The following is a 23461-nucleotide window of genomic DNA, read 5'->3' on the forward strand; positions in this document are numbered from 1 at the left end:
TTCTCTCATTTTCACTGCTTTACTTCGCTGTCAAACCGCTAATATCGCTCTCTCCGAAGCCACAGTCCCAACCAGACTCCTTTGACAATAACAGCAATTTTACGTTGGAGAACACAAGAGTGGCTGGTCTGCTGCCAACGCCATCAGTTTGTTTTGTGTTATTGTGTGACTTCGGTGTTTTAAAGAGCTTGTTGGGATTCACAAAAATCACACAATAACACAAATAAACTAATCAATCATGCCAGCAGTAAACCTGCATTCTGGGAGGTAAAATTACTGCTTTTGTCAAAGGAGTGTGGTTTGGGCCGTGGCTTCGGAGAGAGGGACAGTAATGGCTTTTTGAAAACAAAAAAACAATCCCTTGAATGTGAAATTGGCCTCCTAGTGTCAAACTCTGTGCATACATCATTTTTCACAGTGAAGGTCAAACATCCCAGTGAAGTAAGAATGAGTGGAGGGGGACATGGAGATTTTATTTAAATTAGTTCTTCTGATACGCCAATAATCAGTCATCTCTCTGTGTGTCAGATTACAGGTTCCTAAATTAGTTTTTAAGGCATAATCTTAATATTTGTAGTGTTATTGGTGGTCTTTGTTTCCTTTGTCTCAGGGAGCTGAAGCACCGGTCTATAAAGGACCCCAGTGAGAAGTTCAAGCTCCAGGAGTACGTTAACAAGGAGATGAAGAGCACGGGCTGCTGCAGGTCTTAAAGCCTGCCGCAGTCGTTCTCTGGATCTGTGTGTGTATTTATGTGTGTAGATCACTCATGTTCATACAGTCGGTGTTCATATCTGGCCTGATCAGAGGAGTCAGCTCCAGCGAGGTATAAACATTATTGTCCTCCCGTTCCTGCACCTTCAAACCTCCCCGTCTCCGTCCACACAGCCTCCATCTGTCGTCCTGCACTCATTTCGCTGCCCTACTCCATCTTGCACGTCCTGCTTTTCCTCACCCACTTCCTTCTGCAGCTGTGAATGTAGCCCCAGGCTATGGTTTGCAAAAGACAAAGTCATGCGCCGCACACCTCAGTTATGAAGCTATTAATGGACAGCTTCCTCCTAAACTGTCTTGTTGCAGACATGTGTCTTCTAAAGCCATTTGTTTCTCACGTCCATTTAAAAGGTCAGTGACAGCCGTCATTTCGGCTGACTGTTCTCTTCTTGGTCAGCTCGTGGATGAATGTTCATACAACAGATGTAGAGTGATGTGTCCTCTGTCCATGGTTCAGTGTTCATGTCAGAAATTCAACGGGCTCTTTGCAGCCAGTTTAGCTCACCAGCATAAACTCAATCTAAGCATTTCCATAAATCAGCTGTGGATATTTGGAAATATGTGTTACTACTTCTACATAAACGTAAATTCATGTTGCTATTGTGTATACAAGGCTAGGAGGTACAGAATAGCATCATTAGCCACAATGAACGGTTCTTTTAGATTTAAATTCATGCGAGATGCAAAAAATTAAGCATACAGCAGTTTAAGCGAACCTTCACAAACATGGCAGTGCACAGGCCACTGAACATAAAAGATTTGGGGGATTTTTTTTAAATGTTAAAGGACCAGTGTTGAGTTTTGAGTGCTCTAATGCAGCCGCTCATCTTGGTAAATAAAACATGTGGTACTGGTACATACCGTGTGTAATCTGCATACATTGGGGTTTTGACAAATGAGATGTAAATACTTTTTTTCTGCATGTAAAAAGAAAGTTTTGATGGAGGAGAATAGCACTTTAGATGGTAAATAAGAGTATGGATTGGTAGAAAGAAGTATTGTATATGACACAGATGTGTATATTTGATTTTATTTTGAATGTTTTCTTTTGTAGTCAGATGTGCAAACAGTAGTCGGCTGCTATTATTCCTGCTTTTTGTTTTATTTCCCATTCATGAATATATAAATGGGGTATATAGTGCCATGTTTTCTTAAAAAGACTGACCAGTACATTTCTTATAATCTGTTCACAGTATTTAACCTGTTCTTCATAAAAGAAGCATAGGCCTCTTTTTATATGTCTGTTGCTTTGGTAGATTTCATCTTAGTCATACAGACTGATTATGTCTGTGCAGTATTTACTGTACACTTTTCCAATCTTGATGTTAAGAGTAATGTACTGATTTTTGGTTTTACTATGTTTCAATGTGCAACTTCTTTCTTGTAACTGAAACTACAATAAAAACAGAAGGTAATGTGGCTTTTCCCCTTTTAATAGAGACCATAATTCAGATTCACTCAAACGACTCCACAGCGTGTTCAGAGCACGAGTTACAAAACAGTAAGCGTGAGTGTGTACGTGGTGGAGATTTAACAGTTAAGCTCACGAGGTTCACTTGACCATGGCTCTTTAAGTTTCAACAAAGGCGACACTGCTCAACATCTTCATACCTTTCTCTTCAGCGCGTACACAAATAATTCAGTGTGCACACCTGCAGTAACTGGTTTGATGAGATTAATGAGTCCCTGGAGTGTGTGTGTGTGGGTTGAGAGGCTCAGTTTTAAAACCTTTCCTTTGTCTCCCTCTGCTGGATAAATAACTACACCACATTAAAACTAATTCTAAATTTGCATGCAGTTTTGCAAAATCAAAAAAAAGTGCAAGCCAATTCTTCAAATAATGCTTGAATATGTAAAAAAAAAAAAAAAAAACAGGCAAAACTAGCTTTTTATACCTGCACTGCTTGGTACTATATTGCTACAAGTTGTGTAGAGCAATTTAGACAGTTAAAAAAATAAATACACTGACAATTAAATATTGTACTCATACATGGAAATAAATGTGAGTATCTGCAGAGCGTGTGTGTATGATTCCTTCTGACTGATTATATTACAGTCCTGTGTCAGATAATGTTTGTTTTAGCGTGCACGTAAGTGGCCAGAAGGGCGCAGTTTGTACACAGTTGAAATGCAAGGTTAATTCAGACATCTGGGTAACTTAAGCATTTCTATAACACTATATTACTGCGGACAAGAAAACCACATATTTTGACATCTGAGCAGCACAATTGTGATTCCTTTCAACAAGTCACACATATAACTTCTGCACATCCAGGTCAGGATGACTGACCTCTTTCAAGTATGTTAAGTCGCATAACAGATGAGTGAGTTAGGCTAACATTCAAGAGCTCAGGAGTGATTCGGACTCCCTACGAAATGGGTCTGGTACATAATGTAGGTCAGGTTGAGGAGGATGGTAGGTAAAGGTGTCACTGTGGGAACGTTAACTGTGGGCAAAGCTGTCTCACCTTTAGGTCCTTTTTTTTGTCACCTTTAGGCTTTTATAAAGGCTCCCACTATAAGATCTTAGGTATATATCTCAGGTCCTTCTCTTCCTCCAGCTCCACTTCCTGCCTCTCCTGCACCAACAGTTCTTACTTTCTCATGAAGACAGTCATGGTTTGTGCTTGAAATAGGCCTCTACTGCAGAGAGAACAGAAAATGAAAAATATAAGACTCAGAAACTGAGGGAAAAAAAAATAAAAGAGTTAAATAAAGACTTGACTTGGTTGGGTGTTCAATTTACCTGCATACTCCTGAGGCAGCATTGGTCTGTTGACAACAGTCTGAAATGCAGCCATCCAGTCTTTCTGATCTTCTTCGGTCTCGCATGCAAATAGAAACTTCCTGTCCGGGGTCACTATGGTAATTCCAAACTGCCAATGGTAGCCCTGAATGTTCGGGGGGAGACCAGGAAGCACAGTGTAGCTGTTTTCCTTACTACCGATGAACACCTCACCTCGTGCATAGGCGTCCTCAAAGCAGAGGGAGAAACACACGCAGTTTCATTAAGGAATACAAACATGACTTCTAGATTAAGTCAGTGCAAATAACTGTCATATTTCTGGGAAAATGTTGCTGTTTTGGCATCACAAACCAAACTGTTATCCATCTATCAATCTCTCTCAAGGGTAAATATTTATATTATGGAGTTTTTGAGTGCACTGTGCCTCCAGTAGAGGAAAAGGGGATAGCAGCATCTGCTGGCCACATTGTGTAACTACAGCAGTTTTGTGCAGCTTTAATACCAGTGGATCTTTGAAGTACATGAGCCTCCTGTCATCCATCGTGAACCATCTCTTCTTGAAGCCCTCTGTGTGCTGTGGGACAGAAACAGGAGAGAAACATGGGGCTTTTATGCTCTGCAAGACGCTGTTATAGGCTTTGCATATTTCCCCAACTTAGAAATCATGTTGTGGAAAAGTATTCTATCAACACAGAAAAACAAAAATAGGACAAATGCATTACCTTTGGACCAGTCTTCTCCATGTAACCCTCCTTGATGTAGTTCCTAGTTAGTTTTGGCAGCAGCTAGACAAACAAAGAGCAAAGACTTAGTTACTGATAAACTGTGAGTGTGTGTGCGCGTGTGTGCGCGTACGTGTGTGTCCTAGCCAGTCTCTTAAAAATGCTGTGGGTAAAAGGGTTTTTCCCTTTTTATCTCATTATTCAACTATTCCAGTTATTTTTCTGTGTTGTGTTTTTGTTTTGTTTTTTTGTTCTTTTCTGCAATATTTAGGTCTTAATGGGGCCTCAAAGCCTTTTTCACATTGTGAGGGAAAAGAATAATTAAAGTAATCATATCTAAATATACTGAGTCTGGAAAGATCTGAATCAGCTTATTAAATGCTTGTATTTTTTTTAACTGTAGAACGTAATGGCCTCCACAGTTTGCCGAAACTCACAAATCCCCCAACAATGTGATGTCAGTGTCCTCAATTGTAGCTACTACCCTGTATATGTGCATGTACTTACATCAGAGGTAGGAGCTCCAGGAAAAGCCACCTGCAGGTAGTGAAACCGGGCTGCTCTGATGGCGTTGAACCAGTCCACCATTTCCTTCAAGACAGGAAAATGATTCTTGCTGCAATATCATCTCCTCGCACACATCATCAGCACTGATAATCCCTAATTACCCCCCACGCTACACACAGTGCTCATGACTATCATTACCAGACAAAATGGCTTTTCTAAGTGGGATTTGTGCGAGAAACGCCATTTGAAAAGCTCTAAACACCAGGGAGATGTCTGTTTTGGGAAGCCTTTAGCTAATATTAAGGATTATTACAGTGAACTTCAATTACACACTGACTTGTAATGACAAACCATTTCCACCAGGGAGGCGCACACACACACACACACACACACACACACACACACACACACACACACACACACACACACACACAGCAGGGAGAGGTGCCACACCTCACCTTTCCATCCTCGTGGTAAACAAAGATGTTTCTAGTGCTGTTGTCCTTCAAATAGGTTATCTGCAGGCCGTGGGCAGTTCCGATTTTTGTTGGCTGGAAAGTGGCATTCACTGTATTGATCTTCATTATCGCTTTGGGCTCTCTGGCCTGCAGACAAGAAAGACATTTTGAGAAGAGAGAAAGTCAGCGGTACAGTCTTGACTCTCCTTGTATGCTGTAAAAACCAGGACATTTCTAGAGAGAGGGAGCTATTTCAAACAGCGAGACCTGCAAATCAAATACAGACTAAAAGATAGACAGAGGGAGAAAACACTCACATCGTGCTTGTTGAAGTACTTCAAAACGCCTTCCCGTTCGGACAGAATAAATTTTCGGCTGAGGTACTGTCCATTGTCTCTGCCTCGTTTCCATAGAAACCCCTCTCTGTAGCCTGCCAGGAGGGGAGCCACAAGGGTCCCGTTCCATTGATGTGGAGCAGGAATACAGAGAAAACAGAGGGAAGACACAATAGATGTTTAATAAAAAACTAAATAGAAAATCAAACAGTCACACCGGAGAGAAACTCACAAACGGTGACTCTAAGAAACATCAAGCTATCGATCAACCACCCATTTTTAGCCACCCAAAGCATGTAAGTCCAATAATCCCTGTTGTTTTAGCTGTTTTAACTCTAAGAAGGAAGCTTTAGATCCATTTTTAGCTTTAATTGTCACAATGGCATTATCACACCAGGAAACAATTATTCTTATTCTACAATGTAGATGAAAACTGAAAACACAGTGAAATGACACATATGGAAATATGTGGTAAACAAAAAAGTGTAAACAAAGAAAAATGTGTTTAAAGATTCTTTCAAGTATCCACCTATTGTATCATGATATTACCCAAGAGACTGACCCAGAAACGATGCTGGTCAAGACCTCTGAAAGCTCCTATATGACAGAGACTGGTGGTGAATTTGTGTATGTAAGAGTGTGTGTGTGTGTGTGCGTGCGAGTGCGTGCATACACGTTTGGCTTATGTGGTCACTGTTCTAAGCAGCTCAGCAGTGATGGGAGGAAGCACCTCTGCTTTTACTACACATAAATAATTCAGCTTCAACTGATGGTTTCCTCTGCAAGCCTGAACATCACCGAAACCATCTCTCACTCTCACACACACACACACACACAGACACACACACACACACAGTTTTGGATTAACAACCAGTAAAGTATTTTTGTGTCAGAACTTATTTTAAAGAGTTTTCTTACGATCCAATCAGCACTGGAGCGAGAATGAGTCTTCGCTCCATCATTTTTAGCCTCTTCTAAATAATAAGCTGTATCCAGCCCATCCTCTTTCACACACACACAGAGAGCTTGTTGGCTCATTTCCTGGGCTTGTTCCTGACACTGGCCTCTCGGCCCATACTCAGCATGAGCCAACAGAAACAGCACTGCAGGAAGAAGTGCACTGTCATTGCCCTATGTGCACTCAGCCAACACACATACAAATTAACTCACTCGCACAAATGCAAAATCAGCAATATTTAACGATAAAAGATCCGAATTAGTCGTTTTTTGTTTTTTTGTCAGATTATCTTTTTAATTAATAATAAACTGGATCTTTCATCAATTTGAGGTCCACAGTTTCATGTGTTTTAAGGAAGTGTTGGCAGGTTCATGCACCACCACTTGCTAGCACAGCCACAGAGCCTACTTTAAGGCTTTGGTCATGACGTGCTATCAGTCCAGCTGCAAAGACACTGCATTAGCATGACAAAACTGTGGCAAGATACTTGGTATGGTATGAGCTAAACTGCAGTGCAATAAAAATGCAAAAAAGGGAAATTCTGAGAGAAAATTATATCTCAGTTGGTCCACTTGCACCATCCTCTCTCTCCTCCACCCATCCCTTTGTCCCGTCCTTTGCTTCTTTGTACAGCAATAAAGCCGACATGGTGCGGGCCACAGACAGCAGTAAACTTTTGGTTGAGCAGCGGCTTCATCAATTATTCATGAGCCAGAAAGTTTTGTTTCAGCACTGAGACCCACCAAGGGTGGGGCAGACTGTCCACAAAAGCATGACAGCAGAGGAGAAGAGAATTCATTCGCTGTTACGATGGCGTGTCCAAGGTTTGCAAACACAGTGTCTTTCTTCAGGTTCTCTACAGACTGCTGCTACTTTCTCCTGGCCAGCAATTTAGGAGCAATATTATATAGAATACTTGTAGACAAAAGAGGCCATTCTTCCTCCGGGGCGCAGACACGCAGCCACATGCTCCTAAACCTCTGCACAGCACAACACAAGAGGCCATTGACAGAGAGGGAGAGAGACAGAGAGACACAGAGAGCAAGAGTTGGACAGTCATGAGACTCTGATAATAGCGCTTTATCTCATCTACCTAGAAGAGAGATTTCTCTTCTTTCTTTTTTCAAAACAGCAACAATCTCTTTGAGAGATTTCATGCTCTGTTTTAGTTTTTCGGTTCACTGCAAAGGCACTTCTTAAAGCTGCCGAATGATGTTTTAACTCCAAGCGCAGAGCTTGCTCAATTGTAACCCCTGTGAGAACTTAGCATTAGCATTTTAATAAGGTTTAATAACACTTGTTAAAAACAGTGTATATATATCATCTAATGATGGCCCCAATATATTTAGATATCCTAGTGAGAAAAAAAGTGCAAAATTTGTGCAGCAGATTTTGAGAATTTAGTCATACTGATACTAAATAAATAAATAATAGTACTTAATAATACTGTCACTTTACTGCAGAATGAGTGATTTTACTCTGATACTTTAAGTATCTTCTACTGGAAATACTTTTGTACTTTTACTTAAGTAGGGTTTTGAATGCAGAACTATATGTGTGTATGCGTGTATGTGTGTATTTCTTCCATCACTGTATATAATATTAATAGATAAGATTCCAGAGTTTTAAGAGATCATAATGGTTCAATCTTGGCATCTGTGCACTCGCTGCCAGTCAGTTTGGGGGGGGGGGGGCCCAATCACTTTTTTTTTGATTGAGTCTGATTACCGATCAGGTCTGTGCCACTTTCTCTCTTTTAATGAGGTTCCACTTGGTGATTTGCCAAGAGACACTGTAATTTGTGACACACGCGGGGGCATGATTCAGCACAGAAGCCAGAGATAAGAGCTGCACGGTCATGAGAAACTGAGCTCATGGCAAAATGATTACACACAGTGAACCATGAGAAAAAGATGAGACGTACTGCAGAAACGGAGATGGATGAAGATAAGGAAACACGAAGGACGAGCAGAATCTTAAAAAGGAGGACACACAAAGCACTGAAGGAGGACAGCAAAGGGCAGTTTAGTTCCCTTGATGACCAGCCCTCATCGTCTCTGCAGCATAAGCCGTGCTGACACACCGTCTATCTGCCAAGCTACCTAACGAGCAGTCAGTCTGATGGGCAGGCTAATTGGGCTTGGCTATGTAAATGAGCGGTGGGTAATGGTGCCTACTGGGACATGAGTTGTTTATTATTACACTCTCTGACAGTGTAATGCTATTAGCGGGCCAAATAGCACCTCCTACAACACATGGCGAACCCAAACAGACATCAATACACTTTTTTCACAGGATCATCATCATCAGCCAGTTGGTGACATAAGAGGAGGAGCAAGAGTTTGTGCTACTTTACCATAAAATCCCTGCTCACAGCTAGCCAGGCTCTGTTCAAGGAGAAAGAAATATGTCCACCAACAACTTTAAAGCTGACTTATAAACCTGATGTATCTGATTTGTTTAAATTGTCCATAAAGAGGATTTTAAAAACAACTATTTCAGGTTTTCAGAGTAGTTACATCTCCAAAATATTGAACTATTCCTCTAAGTGGGGGGGGGGGGGCACAGTTTTGCTTCCTCTTTCACTCTTTATCTCAGATTTCATTAGCTGTTTCATCCAAGAATGTTGCTCATAAATGGATGATGCTGTTTCCCTGCTGAGCATTCATTCACTGCTGAATAGGTGGTGCTGTGTGAGCCGCGTACAATTACTTCTTTTTCAGAGTAAGCAAAAAGAAGTATAATGCGTGTGTGTCTGTGTGTCTTTGTGTCTGTGTGTGTGTGTGTGTGTGTGTAAGCGTACAGGGCGCGTTTAATTCTTACCTGCCGAGTAAGGCTCCTGCTTCTCCACACACATAAACTCCTTCCTCTCGTACTTGGCTCGGATCCATTGTTCCCGCAGGAGCCTGCAGAACAGTTGGTGTTGATGTTTACTTCATGCTTGAGTTAATTTGTTGGAAACGTCTCATTAACTTACATGAATATCAAGCCTCGGAGCCACATTTCATGCAAACAAATATTACTTGGCTCATCTTCTCGTAATTATCGCTTGTGCCTTCCCTTTGTCCTCCCTGTGTCATGCTACTGATTACACGGCTCATGCTCTTCTTTCATCTCTCATGTCCATCTTGACTGATTTAATTTCTATGGACTCTCTGTTCCCTTTGCAATTATCCTTAACATCCACAAAGCATCATGGACAAACCAGCGCCTTGTATGTGCGTGCATCTTCAGCATACAAAGACACCTCATCTGCTTTTCACTATGCTTAACCAGCAATGTCGCTTTCAACAAATCAGCAGGCCAGTATTTAATGTAATGGCTTTGTATGGCTCTTCCCATGAATGCGCAAAGCCCTTCACACTTAATGGATTTGCCTTTTTCTCTCTCCTTTATCCAATCATCTCTTCCTCATTACTGCCTTAATCATATCACCCCTCATAAACACAATGCAGCTCTAAAATACACTCCACACCTCAGTGTTTAGCTGTTGCATATTGTTATTCATGTTTCTGGACCGTTAAGAAGAAACCCTCGTACTGAACTGTTGCTTCCTGTTCAAACTGCAGGAACTGGCCAGTCTTATCACAAAAACCACTTGTTGCCCAACAGTTAATGAATGCATCCATCTGTGGAAGAATAACTGCAATCTTAAAGATGCAATGAGTAATATTCTACTGTCTATGAGCACAAAATAACCACAGCATATAACCAGAAAAGGTTTGCAATGTTGTTGATCGATGACGGACTCTTAGGCTCTAAAAAGCCTCAGTAGTGATGCAGAGTGGCATTACATTTTTATGGTGTGAAACAGGAAACATCAGCATTTGTTATTGTATAAATGACCTAAAGAGCAATACGTCAACTCCAAATATAAAATCTGACTTTCTTCCGGGTGTCTTTTTTTTTTTTTTTATTTATAGAACCTTTAAAATTTTAATAAACCTGATTTTTGCAAAGTCAATCCATCCTAATCTACCTTGTAAACAACTCCATTAGGCACGAATGGATGCATATGATAACCTACATCTCCGTGGCTGTCAAAATCAGGAAACTCTCACATTTTGAGAGGACACTGGTACAGAGGAGGACGCATCACTTACGTGCAGTCTCTGTGTGTGGGACAGTAGTAGAAGGCAGGAACTATCTGTTCATATTTGGCCTTGGTAGCATTGTTACCCACAGAGTCCATAAACTGCAGAGAGGAACAAGAGAGGTGTTAGTCAGGGATATCCGTATGTATATAACTTGGTTGATGAGGGCAGGTCACACACACACAAAAATAATGAGGTGCTTGCAGCTCAGGGTTTGTGTGGCTGACACCTTGCCCAGAGGGAGACATTGCTGCTGCCATGGCTGCTTCTTCTTTTGTGTCTCTGTATTTAACACAGAGGACACTGCTCAGCATGCAATAGCACACAGCTAGCAAACTACAGATCACACAGGCAAATGAAGGAAGAGGACGTCAGGGAAAGGGGGACGGAGAGAGAGAGAAAGAGCTAACGACACAAACCCTCCTTTTGTTGCATGCATTCACACACAGTGGACAGCAGCTTGATATGATTAATGTGACTGGGCTAGATGGAAGAAAACAATTTTCTTTTCACCTCATTCTTGATATTTTCACTTTAAATCAAGTGGTATTTAAAGTGAGTTTTAAAGTCTGAGAGTCCCAAGACTCAGCACACACACACACACAAAGATAGTGGTTGTATCTGCCAGCTGCTGGCTCACGCCTTTCAGGCCGGGCTCAATTGAGACGGATGACTTGTCTTATTTTTTCCAAGCAGGGATGAAGGGGCGGGGCGGCAGGCAGAGAGTGATGCTCACAGTGGAGCAGGCTTGGCTGGGTGAGGGCGAGGCTGCGTTACTTCAAGCCAAGTTTCAGACCATAATCGATGGCTGAATTCGACTTTGTTGGGGATTTTTACGGATAAAATAAGGACACTTCACGTGCACGACAGACAGGAGTCCTCACCTCCACCTCCGAGGAGCTCCAGGGATCCAGCAGGATGGATTTCACCTTGCTGATCTGAGCAATGTTTCTATGGAGGCCTGAGCAGCTTTGACACACAAACACACCCAGGGTGTAGGACGCCCACTCCGGATCTGCCACGCAGAGTAAAAACACGTTTAAGGTTCAAAATAACTGAATAAACTGGACAAAACAATTTTAAACATCCTTCTAGGACACTGAACCAAAACAGTGACATGTTATTACAGGCAGAAAGCGCTGGAGAAATCATCTGTATGGAAGTTTATTTTTAACATTCTAATCATGTTAATCTGCGCCTGATGAGAAATTAGAGCAGAAAAAAGTATCGATAGAAATCTAACACAAGATGCAAGGCAGGTGAGATAAAGGGTTAAAACAGGGTAATGACTGAGAAGGAACAGGAAGAGACTGCGGTCCATCCCTCAGGAGGCCTAGAGTCCTCACTCGCCATGTCTCGGCCTTTAATGCTGATGACTCGCTCAATACAAAAAATATCCGGTTCTCAGACAGGAAGCAGGTCACCAAAGTGCAGCGAGCTTATCGTCATGACCTAGATTTAACAACTCTGTCCACATCCTCAGAGTGATCAGAACTCCCTCCCACAGTTTCACAGATGATCAATATTTGGGTGGAAATGATGTCAGTCAAGAGCTGGACTGTATTCGGGTTTGTGTGGGGGCAGACTGGGTGTTTCCTCTGCATTTTCACTGTGTTGTGGCAGCAGTGGGAGAGAGAGAGAGGAGCCTCAGCACCACTGATGGCTCACCTTGAATCACCCCGGCAGGGTAGTGTTTCATAGATGCCATTTCTGTCACAACACAGACATGAACGCGGCAAAATGTCGCCCTCAATACATTATTTACACATCAACAGCCCACATTTACTGTACTTTGTTGCTGCAGCTCATCAACACCTGTTTAGAAATGGTGATAATACAGTTCTAGATCATCTTTCATTGGAGGCAGGCAGCACGTCCTCGTGTGTATCACAATTATTTGCCTGTTGCTCTTGAAAGCTGCAAGGTTTTGCCTTCACATTCGTAGTAATATTGGAAATTCACAAGTATATCTTCTGTATAGCATTTACATACACCAGTGTGTGCAAAGTGTTATTCACACCTTGGCTGCATTCACATGTTACATTCACACTTATGCATATATCATGAGTCACGACTACCTCCAACACATCTGTCATAAAAACTTCTGAGATAAAGCAAACAAACTGAAAAATGACTTTTTTTTTAACTTGTCAGGCAGTTATGTTTCAGCACTCATGACATTTTTCAGCGTTCTTACAAAGTTGAGTGAAAGGTCAGCACATCGCACAGTTGAGACATTTCTTTGAAGGTAGGCAAGTGTGCAATGAGCGTGCACTGTGGCAATCAGCACTTTCGTAGAAGTTCACAATGAACACACAGCTTTTCTTTTTTTTAAATCCAAACAACAACAACAGATTCTTTTATTATGACAAGACAGTCCTTTAAATTTAGGTTTGTGAGCACACGGCTTGCAGCGAACGTGCGATTGGCTACACACACTTCCTCCAAAACCTCCTTTTTCAGAACCATTACTCTTATCAGTGCAAGGTGAGATTTCAGCTGCTGTGGTAGTTATTTTGCAACTGAGCCAGACAACTGGTACAGTGTCAAATAGCTTCTATCAGCATGCTGCAGCCTTTCAACCACTGCTAATGAAAACGGAGTGAACACACACTGCAAAAATAGCATGAGAACAAAAAAAAAAAAAAAAAAAAAACCTATTACTTCCTTGTACATAATCACAAAGCTGCACACTTGTAAGACTGCATCTGTACACAAGAGACAAGAGGCTGATGTGTAGCTAGCCACTCCCATCATTTCTGCATTACGGGGCCTTTTTTTTTCCTTTTCAAGCAAAAAAAAAAAAATTCTCTCACACTCTCTGGTTTCAGCTTCACAAATAAGAGGATTTGCAGTTTTTCACTGACATAATTTCCTGTAAACTAGCGTCTTCGCTCAAACCTTTAAGACGTTTAAGATGTTATCTTGAGTTCTGGGAAATAATGGGTATTTTTTCACATTTTCAAATAACAATTCAAACTCATTCTGATTAAAATAACCATCAGAATAATCTATAATGAAAGTAATTGCAGCCCTGCATGTGGGCATCCTATATGAGACCTGGATGAATGGATTTGGAGAAATGAGATGCTCAGATATAATCATAGGCTCATCACATATTTGGCCATTTTGAATTAGGTTCATTAAGAAAGCCTAAACTTTTAAAGCAGAAGCTACGCAAAGTAAAGCACAATATATTCAACAGACCTTTCTGACTTTCACTGGGGCTGCAGACGAGACTTGTTTCACAGGCCACACCTGTTTGCCATGTACTGAGCTGCAGATCTGAACCCTACAAGGTGTGACCATCTGAGTGTGTGACCACATGCAGAAAGAAAGAAGACTTCAGCTAGTACTAAGAATATGAATCATATCAAATATATGCTGTAAAGCCCTTTATAACCAAGACGGCACTCCAAGTTGAAATAAAAACACCTCAAGCTCGACATGTGTTACTTATTTATAAAGTTAAATGAAAAGTGCTGGAAGCCTCTTTTATTTGAGTCGTCAGGAAATCCATTGCTCTCCTGCTTGAGCTTCATTATGTCAACCGTTTTATATTTCATAACCGTGCCTAGACCACATCGTGACTGTCTGAGAAACTCAACGACCTTGCACACACTCTTGCGAAAAGAGAACTGCCGACACATTGTTAAATTTCGGCACATGCAGTTAATTATGTGTGGCTTATAATAACCCACATGCAAAATAAAGACGTAGGGTGGTGGCAGAATGTATAAACAAACAGACCGAAGTGGGAAAAAGGTCAGTAAAATGTGGCCAGCGTCCGTCAGGGACTCCCCTCCAGCCTACCTGCAGCCCCGCAGTCGGCACAGTTTCCATTTCCAGGTTTCCCCAGAAGCTGTTTCATACGCTGTCTGTTCTTTTCTTGGTCCGAGGTCATAATGCAAATGATTCTGCTCAGATGCCTGCTCAGCGGCTGAAGACATCAAACTCTCGTGCATCGAAAAGTAAGATTGACGCCTGGCGTGCTGGACTCAATTCGTAAAAGCGCGTCGCGACGCGCCCAAGTTCTAACGAGAAGGCTGTAATTTTGGGTGGAGGGTGGCTGAATAGTGGAGCATGATCAGCCTAGTGTATGCTATAAAGACCCATATAGATGCAACAATAAATACATTTAAGTCTTCCTCTCTGTCTCTCTCTCTAGAGTGAGACCCCCAGCGGTAGGAAACGCGCTCACGACGCTTCTCCGGACCGTGAATACACCCACATTTACCCCTTACAGCCTCCTTCATTATTTCATAGCCAGGAAATATTTCACTTGATGCCTGAAAAGACATCTTCCATCTGAAAAGACACGGTTTGTGGAATAGCCCATATTTGTTTAAGACTGTCCCCTGAAGATTTTTCATTTTAAGACAAACCCTCCTTTGCTGCAATATATCCTTAATAGAAATATCATGCTGGATATTAGACGCTCAATACTGAACTCATTACCAGTATTCCCTGTCATTTTAATTATTTCTCTTTTTCTGTCTCATTTAGGTGAAATAATACCGATCCCAGGTGCTTTCACCTATGGCTGATTCCACCTGTGCTCCGGTTGACGGTGGGCGGAGCTTCGTTAGGGTTTATATGGGGTCACCAGAGTCATGAACCAATTAAGGCTAATCAGCCAAACTGCATGCTGGCTCAGCGGGTCACTGAAATGAAAGAGCCATTATTAATCCCACCTGTCACTCAGTAGTGTGTAATCTATATTGTATTAGTTCTTGTGTCCACCCACTGTTGTGTTTCCAGTTTAACTAACATTGCATACTGTGCATGTATCTGCTGATCTGCCTACCCTTGTAAGATTTATTATGAAGATACATTCAAGGGATGCTGGCTTTTGTGGTAAATCTTCCCTTAATCTTGCCTGTCACAAAAGCAAAAAAACATGTTCATAGAAATTAAAGGAGAGAAAAAAACATACTGGTATATCATTTCCCTGGATCTCATGGCTCTATCCAGTAAATGATGCTGCAGTACCAGCAAATACTGCACTTACATTACGGAACACATGCATTTGCCATGTGTTGTTGCTGAATTGTGAGCACATTTGAGTATCTTTTCTGTTAATATTCATTTGAAGGTATGGCAGACGCATTAAACATTAACGTGTTCTCTAGAGGTTAAGAAAGGGCGCACTGAGCAAACAAAGCTGACAGGCACTGAGCCAGAAATGTGACCAGCAAAAGCAACTCACTCACTGTGCATGTTTCATTGTTTTTATTTTTCAAAAATGTCTAAAAATTCAGTAAATGGTAAAAAGAAGTCATACTTTAAAAGAAATATTTGTCGATGTCAGTGGAGCCCACGCTCAGCCTGAAACACAACATAAGCACAGAACCAGCTTTTCAGGATCAATTTAACACAATATATGAAAAGGAACTCACATTTGCACAAAAAAAGAAAAAACACACTTCCGCTTTCTACATGCAGACAGATGTTTGTGTTGGCTACAGTGCAGATGGTTTTGTTTCTGGTGAGTCCAGGAGGTCTGGGAAAACAGAAACTCCAACTGATCAGAGAGAACATAAGCGATCACTTGGCACCAGGAGGCCGAAAACTCGTCTATCTGGAGGAGTTGGAGCTGGAACGGGAGCGGTGACGCCTGCGGCCAGGAGATCTGGAGCGAGAGCGGCGGCGTGCTGGGGACCGTCTCCTCGGGGAGCGGGACCTGTGAGGACATAAGCATTAAAAACAAAAGCTCTTGTGGCAGGAAGGCACGCAGAATGAGCAGACTAAATGGTGTGAAACAAAGAACATGAACATAGAAATGGGAAACAAATTAAAGGAAAATCAATCATTAAGTATCTTAGTAAATAATCAATGCACCTTGGCAAATAATTCTACAAGTCTCCAGAACTCTACTGGACCCCTCCTGCCCTGTGGATGGGGGCACTGTCATGCTGGAAAAGACCCCTCCATCAGCATAGATTTGTTTCATAATGGATAAAGGCGAATCTCAGAACAGCTTTGTATTGACTTGAAGTGACGCTCCACTCTAATTGGACACATGGACACAAAACATGCCAGCCCCAGCAGCATAACAGAGCCACCAGATCCCCTCGGTGTAGAGATCATGCACTCAGGCCGGTACCATTTGTCGAGAATATGATGACTCCTTTGACCGCATTACGTTTTTCCCCACACCTCTGTACACCAGCGCCTCAAACGTGCATTCGTCTTTGTAATGAGGGGTTTATGCACTGCAACCAGACTATAATATCCCTCTCTGTGTGACTGTCGACGGGCTGTTCTCTGCTGCTGACAGTCTGATCACATCCTGAATCGATTCTCAGTCACCAAAGGATGAGCTGCTCTTCTGTTTTTCCATACATATCACACCAATGTACGAGCATCACAGTTATCAAATGTGCACCATCAACTGACCCAGTTTACAGATGTCTTTCCCACAGATCTAATTGCTTAATTGTACCTTGCAGTGCAGCTGTGTGGAAGAATCTGCATACTTTTTCCTTTCATTTGTCACCCATCTATATGCTGATATGCTATGTTATGTTGACAAATGTCGATGGAAATCGTGACTGACTGAAAATCATTCAAAGTACCTTCTCCTCATGCGTGGCGGACTGCGACGCCACATTGGCTGGGGTGGGGGCATTCTGCGAGGGGGAGAAGGTCTGCGAGGTGGAGGGCGGACTCGTTGAGGCAGCACGGCAGATGCAGTGATTTCCTGTCCGTCAATCTGACCTAACAATGACAAAGTCATCACGGACAGTTATTCAACACATTCGCACGCAGTAATCCTGCAAAGTCAAACAAACACTCTGGCCTAACCTCCGTCCATATATTTGAGCGCCTTCTGGGCCTCCTCGGGGGTCTCAAAGTCCACGTAGGCGAAGCCCCTGGACAGGTGTGGGTTGAGTCTGTCCATTGGCATTTCAACCATTTTGATTTTTCCATAAGTGGAAAAGATCTCCTGGATGTGGTCCTGTACAAAAAAAGACAGTGTGTTTGTCAGAACAATGTTAAAAGAAGACTTGGATGATCTGTTTATAATACATATAATCATTCTCAGCTGACCCTGGTGACATTCCTGGTCAGTCGTCCAAGATGGACTTTCGTGGGTTTGGGGCTCGGGCTTCTTTTCCTCCGCTCTTTATCATCTCCCCTCTTTTGTGTTTTTGATCTGCAGAATCGCAACAAAACACCGATTAACTTTATCATGACTCACGCGAGTGAAACATAAGACATCGCCATGTATAAATATTGTCACTTACGCTGAGCGGGAGCGGCGGCGGTTGTCGTGGCGTCTGCGGCTAGGGCTGGGGGAGCCTGAGGAGCTGGAAGAGGAGGAGGAACGAGAGCTCGAAGACCCAGAGCGGCTGGAACCGGATGAGCTGGATCCACTCGAGGAACCTGAGCTGGAACCAGAGCTGCTGCTCGAGGTGGAGCTCGATCTGGACCTGGTCGTGTTCAAAACAAAGACAAACATTGCAGGTCAGAAAACCTACTGATTTTGCCAGTGACCTGTGTAGAAATAGTAACATAGGAAACAAACCTGCTGCTGCTGCTGCCAGTAGAAGCACTGCGGCGCTTCCTTCCTTTCTCCCGTCCTCTCTCCTTGTCTCCTTCCTTGGTACTAGTCTTTTCTTTACCTCTGTCTTTTGTTTTTTCCTCCTCCTTCCGCTTTGTAGGTGATGGTGCCCTGAAGAAAATAGTGCCCAATTAAAACAGAGCCCAAAATAACGTCTGCAAAGAGCTGTTTTGTCTTACCAGCAGTAAAAAAAAAAAAAAAAAAAAAAACTATTAAGACTACTGTGATGCAAAACAGGATTTGCTTCTGAAAAAAGGAAGTAAAACTTTTGTGATGGTAGAATACAACCAACTATTGGCCACAAATTTTCTGTCGACCAATCACGCATCGTAATCCAGCATGTGCTTTTAACGATTAACACCACAGATGATTTACAAAAAGCAGTAAGTGACCAAAGAAACTAAATTCGTATTAGAAGTGCGTGTACAATTTAACATTACTACAATCATCACTGAAACATCTCAGGGTAGTTAACTATACTAGCAACAACTGTGCTCTCGAGCCGAAATCCGCCGCCATTGATTTTCATTCAACTGGCGCTTCAAAACAAGGAGGAGATAGCTATGGCGGCTACGGTTTATCCATTACTGCTCTATTCACGAAGAGCACAAACGGCTATATAATGGTACACAATTTTCCGTATGACATAAAACATAGACTGGAATTGAAACTAGTCTTATTGCAACTAAATAACACGCTAAACTTACATATCTCTCCAACTAGATGTCGGTGGACCTTACTCGCGGCCTCGGAGGATGTCGCTCGGTGATGACGACGAAAACGGAAGTGACGTCACCACCCGAGCGCCACTTACAACTCATTTGTTTATTTATGTTGCTGGTAAAAACGTGAGCTTATGACATTGCGTTCATATGACTGTATCACAGCTATGCGAAGACGGGGTGTTTCTTCACGGCTCGAGAAATGATTTAATCGAATAGGAAACACCAATCGACCTTTCCTAAGCGAGCTTTCGTAAGGTGAGGATTTCACTTTATAACCGTGCTGTGCTAGCTGTTGTCCTTTGCTAGCTCACCCAAAATCTCTTCCTTTCACCACGTCGAAACATATTGGTCACCAAAAATCCAGTACACACGTACATTCACGATAACAAAAATTAAGTGTTTGTTGAGATCTTGTTTTTTTCATGTGTTCATCAGTATATATTTAGTAAGTTTTTTGTTTTACTGAGATATGTTGGAACTGTACAATAACAAGACTGCTTTAAAACATTGTGATAAAATAAGAGTAAGAGAGAAGTTTATTCTAACAACGGGGAAATTTGGGGAAAATATGATAAACCTTGCTACAACCAAGATTTTTAATAAAGGCACTGGTATTTTCACATACTAGAAGACATTCAGTAAAATCATCTCAGTATTAAACTCACACTAAGTGTTAGTTACAGGTTTATTATGAATTTTTATATTGTGAATTGTGAATTTTTTAGACATCAGCAGCCAAACGCGGTGACAGACCATGGGCCGGCTGGATGATGCCGCCAAACACAAAGTCGTGGAGCTGCGGAAGGCTGGTCTGAGTTTCCGTAAGATCAAAGCCGTGCTGGAGCTGGAGAACATCAAGGTGTCTGCCCAGGCCATCTACCTTTTCCTGAGGGAGTTTCAAGGGAGGCCGCCAGGGAGGGTCAGACCTGTGGAGGTTGGAAGCAGCACATCACCAGCACAGGTGCAGCCTCGAGCTGGGGCAGTACAAGAAAGCTGGAGTAATATTCATCTCCAAAACCTCCTGAGACAGGCATCTCACCATGCTGGCTTCACACCAGCTGCAAACTTTGCCAAACAGACTTCCACAAATCCGGATACTGGTGCAAAGCCATCTGGGTCCGGGGAAATCAGTGACGGGAGCAGGGCAGAACAGCAACATGAGGGAGATAAGGAAGAAAATGACATCCAGATTGTTAGTGTCACCTCCCTTGCGCAGAACAACCAACAAAGAAGTCCCCAGTCCACTGTAACAAGGGCAGAGACGGGCACCGTGTCTTCCACTCTAACATCTTCTGGAGCAGTCATGAGGAGGAGACTCACACCTTCTCCAGCCACCAATTCAATGCTGGCAGCTCGAAAGAGGCTTTTGGATAAAGCGCTGTCACACAGGATGAAGGTACCTACTTACACATTTCTCTCATGTGTCAAAATCCCAGTTGTTAGGTATGTAATTATTGTTTACAATAACACAAAAACTGTGTAATTTGTCCAATACAATATGAGTCAAATCAACTTTCAGCCTTGCGTGCTTTACTTTTTAACAGTCATTCCAGCAGGTGGCATCATTGTTGAGGAGAGATCACTTGAGTGTCCAAGGTGCTGATCTGAGAAGTGCAGTGTCACAGCCACATGAAACTTACGATCTTACCACTGAAAAGGTGAGAAAAGCGCAAAACTGAAATACCATAAATGTTTGCACATGTTAACTAAAGCGTGTGCCAGCACGTCATGAGTGATAGACTGTCACTGCAGGCCACAGTGCCTGTTAAGTCCAAGCTTTGGTTTGTACAATGAATCTTTAAATAGCTGGTACCGGTTAGTATTCCAGCACATATCCTCATCCAATTAACATTTATTCAAGTATTATGTTAATAAGGTTGCATTGCTATTTAATGTCTTTTTTTTACTGATGCCCTCTATTTTTTGCTATCCACTTTGCTGCTGTAACAGGGCTCGAGACTGCAACCAAAATGGTTGCATATGCGACCTTTTTTTCAGAGTTTGTAAGAATTTCATCTGGTCGCGTTCGTGCGAGCGCATCAGTTTTATGGCTCCGTGACATTGTGGTTGAAAGTCGTCCTTTTTTCACTGGTCTAGTCAGCCGCCTCCACCTGCACTCTCTCCTGTTGAGACAGCGCTGTCGCGTGCACATAAGCCGTCGCGTACATGCGCAGCGCACAGAACTTCAAGACACCAAGACTAGCGTTTCGCTATTCTCAAAAATGAAGCGGTCTATTGCTGATTTTTTCCAAAAACTAAATAAGGAGAGAGAGGAGGAGACTGGTGGTGAGGTAGAGCCAGCAAAAGGTGCCGAATCAGACGGTAGGCCTACTGTTGATGAGGAGGACAGGGAGAGACCCGCCGAGCAGCAGGTGAAAAAAAAAAAAAAGTACTGCTTTCAACCGCAATGGTTGACACAGTACCCGTGGTTGCGGTACGAAGGGGGAACTACGTTGTGTGTCTGGTGTCGACAGTGTGGCCCATCTGTTGCAGGCAACACTAAATTTGTTACGGGGTCGACACAATTTAAGCTGGAAACTGTGAAGTTACACAACGACAGCATAAAACACAAAACCTGTCGGGACCAATGCATCACCCGAAACACTGAGCCCCTCCCGACTTTTTTTTTCAGCGGATGGATGAGAGTAATCGCTCAACAGAAGAGAACGAAATGGTCATTAAGTTTAACACTGCCTATAACATAGCGAAAGAGGAACTCCCGTTCACACAATTCAAATCCCAGATCTCACTGATGAAAAAAAACGGGCTGAATGTGAACCCAATCTATGCCAAGGCATGTGCCCAGTTCATAGGAAAATCATGTGCTGGTGCGACCAACTGAGAAAGTTGGTCGCACCAGTGCTACCAGTGGAAAAGTTAGTGTAGAGCCCTGCTGTAATACAGGAAATTTCCCCACTGTGGGACTAATAAAGGAATATCTTATCTCATTTTATCTTACAGCTAGTTTCTCAGTATTTTCATGAAATGTTTCTCTGTTACACAGACTGTTATGGAAGGTCAGGCTGGAGGAGGCGGTGCCCCCAGGCGGTTTCTCACACAGAGACCAGGTCTCCCTGCTCGTTCCGTTCACCCTCTCCCTCGGGTTGGCGTTCGTCTTCCTAACCGGTCAACATCACCGTTAACATCCTCAGCTCCTGGGGTTGCCGTCATCCGACTGCAGACCCCGGGAGGCCAGGGCGCCACTCGTAGTGAGGGGAACCCAAGCCCCCAGCAGGCAGTCCAGGACACAGGAGGGAGAGGTGGACTACAGGATCAGATTCAGACCCTGGGCTCTGAAGTGCGCAGCTTGGGTCTAGCAGTGAAGATGCTGGTGGAGCAGCAGTGCCGTCTGGAGAGGGAGCAGGCACAGCAGACACACATTCAGAAGCAGATCCTCAGCACTCTACAGAGTTTTGCCTCCAAACTGGGATGTTGTAGCGGTCTTCAACAGCAGCACAACAAAATGACATCACCCTCTGATTTGCCAACGGCCTCTGCATCAGCTTCCTTCAGCCAGGACACCTTCAACTTCAGTCAAGGCACATACACTCAGTGCAGCCAGTCCCAGCCAAGCTACAACTCTTTAGAGAGTTTAGAAAATGTAGAGGCCTTTAAACTGCCAGGACTTAGCCCTTCAAGCATGAATGGGTTTACACCATGTAGCAATGCTGAGACCCTCCCACTTACCCACACTCCCCCTCAAACACAACCATATTCAGCCGCATATCCACAGCAAAACAGTCAAACACTCATGCCACCCTACACACAGTCCTATGTCTCTACATACAGCCAGTCACATCCCCAGACTTTCAGGGGGTCAGAGAGTAAAACATCTGACTTCGCAAGCAGCTGTACAGCGAGGACCCTCCCGGATTGCAGTGTGTCCACGCAGCCACAGGATCAACAGATCAATATTATCAAAGTGGAGGGACCTTAGAGGGCTTCAGATGCCCCAGAGTGTTGGGACCACAAGGGCTTGGTTGTGCTTTTTTAGAGTCAGTTTGGAATACTTATGTAAGACACACATGTTTTTAGAATGAACACACTGTAGCGTTTCTTACATTCATTTTATTTCCAAATTACATTCTAAAGGAATACAAACAGCAATAGAATAAATGTGTTACAATGGTTTAGTAATAATGTGTTTGATTTGTCATTTGTTATTTCAGAATTAGAGAAAATGATATGTGCAGGCACTTTGTCATTTTTTAAAGCATTTCTTTTTTATTTTGTATCTATTATTTTTCTATCACTAGGACTGGCATTAGGAACTGTTAGTTTTCATACCTCTATGCTAAGGGACAAAAAATAAAGAGATTCTTATGATCCAAAGCGTTTCAAGTGTTAAGAAGTGTGTGAAGTTTTGCATAAAAACATGTTCCACATGTTCCACTTTATCCTAAAAAATTTAGTTAGGGCCCCAAAGTTGCGTTTCTAATGAAAACGATCAGATCACCAGATGACAGTGTACAGCTGGTGAAGCGTGTCTCAGGAGAAGTGACATAATATCTGGAGTACTAACATTAGATAAAGTCAATATTATGAGAATTATAAGCGTCATATTTAATGACTAATCAT

General features: G+C 42.7%; 4 protein-coding genes across 4 annotated transcripts in view; 2 read left to right on the forward strand and 2 right to left on the reverse strand.

Moving 5' to 3' along the window:
- LOC143333588 (ras-related protein Rab-26-like) overlaps positions 1-2652 on the forward strand; it is a 49074-nt gene extending 46422 nt beyond the window's left edge. Inside the window, exon 9 of the mRNA XM_076751690.1 lies at positions 611-2652. Coding sequence (XP_076607805.1) covers positions 611-710 — 100 coding nt within the window. The 3' untranslated portion in view covers positions 711-2652. The remainder of the gene's footprint in view (positions 1-610) is intronic.
- Positions 2187-14777, reverse strand: LOC143333587 (arf-GAP with dual PH domain-containing protein 1-like). The gene is made up of 11 exons (XM_076751689.1): positions 14405-14777; positions 11476-11606; positions 10601-10692; positions 9321-9403; positions 5522-5634; positions 5205-5351; positions 4747-4830; positions 4240-4302; positions 4020-4091; positions 3518-3746; positions 2187-3414 (listed from the first exon to the last, which is right to left on the reverse strand). Exons 1-11 carry the CDS (start codon positions 14493-14495, stop codon positions 3386-3388), a joined length of 1134 nt encoding a protein of 377 aa, XP_076607804.1. The 5' UTR covers positions 14496-14777; the 3' UTR covers positions 2187-3385.
- A 1031-nt stretch (positions 14778-15808) lies between these two features.
- Positions 15809-18934, reverse strand: rnps1 (RNA binding protein S1, serine-rich domain). Its single transcript, XM_076751530.1, has 7 exons — positions 18866-18934; positions 18123-18269; positions 17842-18027; positions 17645-17750; positions 17399-17552; positions 17170-17311; positions 15809-16274 (listed from the first exon to the last, which is right to left on the reverse strand). Coding segments are annotated over exons 1-7 (843 nt in total). The 5' UTR covers positions 18868-18934; the 3' UTR covers positions 15809-16168.
- Positions 18935-18963: 29 nt separating this feature from the next.
- Positions 18964-23213, forward strand: LOC143333548 (uncharacterized). Its single transcript, XM_076751621.1, has 4 exons — positions 18964-19138; positions 19609-20279; positions 20428-20541; positions 21888-23213. Exons 2-4 carry the CDS (start codon positions 19638-19640, stop codon positions 22818-22820), a joined length of 1689 nt encoding a protein of 562 aa, XP_076607736.1. The 5' UTR covers positions 18964-19138; positions 19609-19637; the 3' UTR covers positions 22821-23213.
- The last annotated feature ends 248 nt before the right edge of the window (positions 23214-23461 follow it).

Source organism: Chaetodon auriga, chromosome 16, assembly GCF_051107435.1.
Source record: "Chaetodon auriga isolate fChaAug3 chromosome 16, fChaAug3.hap1, whole genome shotgun sequence".
In the NCBI taxonomy this organism is placed as follows: domain Eukaryota; kingdom Metazoa; phylum Chordata; class Actinopteri; order Chaetodontiformes; family Chaetodontidae; genus Chaetodon; species Chaetodon auriga.

Bases quoted from the DNA above. Each gene is read 5' to 3' on its own strand.
- LOC143333587 (XM_076751689.1), bottom strand. From the start codon at position 14,495: ATGACCTCGGACCAAGAAAAGAACAGACAGCGTATGAAACAGCTTCTG. The intron at 10,693-11,475 runs GTGAGGACTCCT...TCCTCTCTGCAG, and splicing joins GGAGCTCCTCGGAGGTGGAG to TTTATGGACTCTGTGGGTAA. The intron at 5,352-5,521 runs GTGAGTGTTTTC...TCTTGTCTGCAG, and splicing joins AGTACTTCAACAAGCACGAT to GCCAGAGAGCCCAAAGCGAT.
- rnps1 (XM_076751530.1), bottom strand. The intron at 18,028-18,122 runs GTTTGTTTCCTA...GAACACGACCAG, and splicing joins ACTGGCAGCAGCAGCAGCAG to GTCCAGATCGAGCTCCACCT. The intron at 17,312-17,398 runs GTTAGGCCAGAG...TGTCATTGTTAG, and splicing joins GCTCAAATATATGGACGGAG to GTCAGATTGACGGACAGGAA.
- LOC143333548 (XM_076751621.1), top strand. From the start codon at position 19,638: ATGGGCCGGCTGGATGATGCCGCCAAACACAAAGTCGTGGAGCTGCGG. The intron at 20,280-20,427 runs GTACCTACTTAC...ACTTTTTAACAG, and splicing joins CGCTGTCACACAGGATGAAG to TCATTCCAGCAGGTGGCATC. The intron at 20,542-21,887 runs GTGAGAAAAGCG...TCTGTTACACAG, and splicing joins ACGATCTTACCACTGAAAAG to ACTGTTATGGAAGGTCAGGC.